Consider the following 925-nt stretch of genomic DNA (forward strand, 5'->3'; position numbering starts at 1 on the left):
TGGCGGGTGCTGCTGCTGCTGCTGCTGCTGTTGGTCTTGCTGCTGCTGCTGTTGGTCTTGCTGCTGCTGCTGCTGCTGCTTTTCTTGCTGCTGCTGCTCCTGCACAGCCGGTTGCTGCAGCGTGGATATTTGCTGCTGCTGCTCTGTGCACGTCTGCTGCTGCTCTCCGTGCTGCAGCACGTGCTGCTGCTGCTCGCTAACCGCTTGCTGCTGCTGCTGCTGCTGCTGCTCATGCTGCTGCTGCTGCTGCTGCTGCTGCTGCTCTGACGAAGCCTTGAGTGGAGTGACATCCCGCCAGTGGCTGCGCGGCTTACAGAGCAATGCTGTCGCCACGACACTCTTGCTGCTGCTGCTGCTGCTGCTGCTGCTGCCGCTGCTGCTGCTGCTGCTGCTGCTGCTGCTGGGGCTGGTGCTGCATGCATCGCTGCGAGCAGCAGAGCAGGGAGATGACTCAGCACCGCAGTGACGCCGCCTGTGCGTGCTGTTGCTGCTGCTGCTGCTGCTGTTGCTGCTGCTGCTGCTGCCACAAGCAACAGCTGCTGCAGCACCAGCAGCAGCAGGAGCAGCAGCATCAGCAGCAGGCGCAGCAGCAGAGCATCCCTCTTCTCTTGCTGCATGTTCTACTCCATCGCTCCCTACATGCATGCTTTCTGCTGCTGCTGCTGCTGCTGCTGTTGGTGGTGCTGCTGCTGCAGCATCACCTGCTGCTCTCGTCTCTGCTGCTGCTATTGGCGGTGCTGCTGCTGCAGCATTACCTGCTGCTGCTGCTGCTGTTGCTGCTGCTGCTTCTATTTCCTCTTCTTGTGCTCTATTATGAAGAGCTTCCTTTGATGTTGCTGCTGCTCTTGCTGCTGGTGCTGCTGCTGCTGCTGCTGCTGCTGCTGCTGCTGCTGGTGCTGCTGCTGCTTCTTCTGCTAAACACCCC

The 925-nt window shown here is 60.5% G+C and overlaps 1 protein-coding gene across 1 annotated transcript in view; it reads right to left on the reverse strand.

The window, feature by feature from the left end:
• The window catches only part of EMH_0017880 (uncharacterized protein), a gene marked incomplete at both ends in the record, with an annotated part of 7,745 nt that overhangs the window by 1,808 nt on the left and 5,012 nt on the right, over window positions 1-925 (reverse strand). Inside the window, one exon of the mRNA XM_013501018.1 lies at window positions 1-923. Coding sequence (XP_013356472.1) covers window positions 1-923 — 923 coding nt within the window. The remainder of the gene's footprint in view (window positions 924-925) is intronic.

Source organism: Eimeria mitis, genomic scaffold, assembly GCF_000499745.2.
Source record: "Eimeria mitis Houghton genomic scaffold, Emh_scaff617, whole genome shotgun sequence".
NCBI lineage: Eukaryota > Apicomplexa > Conoidasida > Eucoccidiorida > Eimeriidae > Eimeria > Eimeria mitis.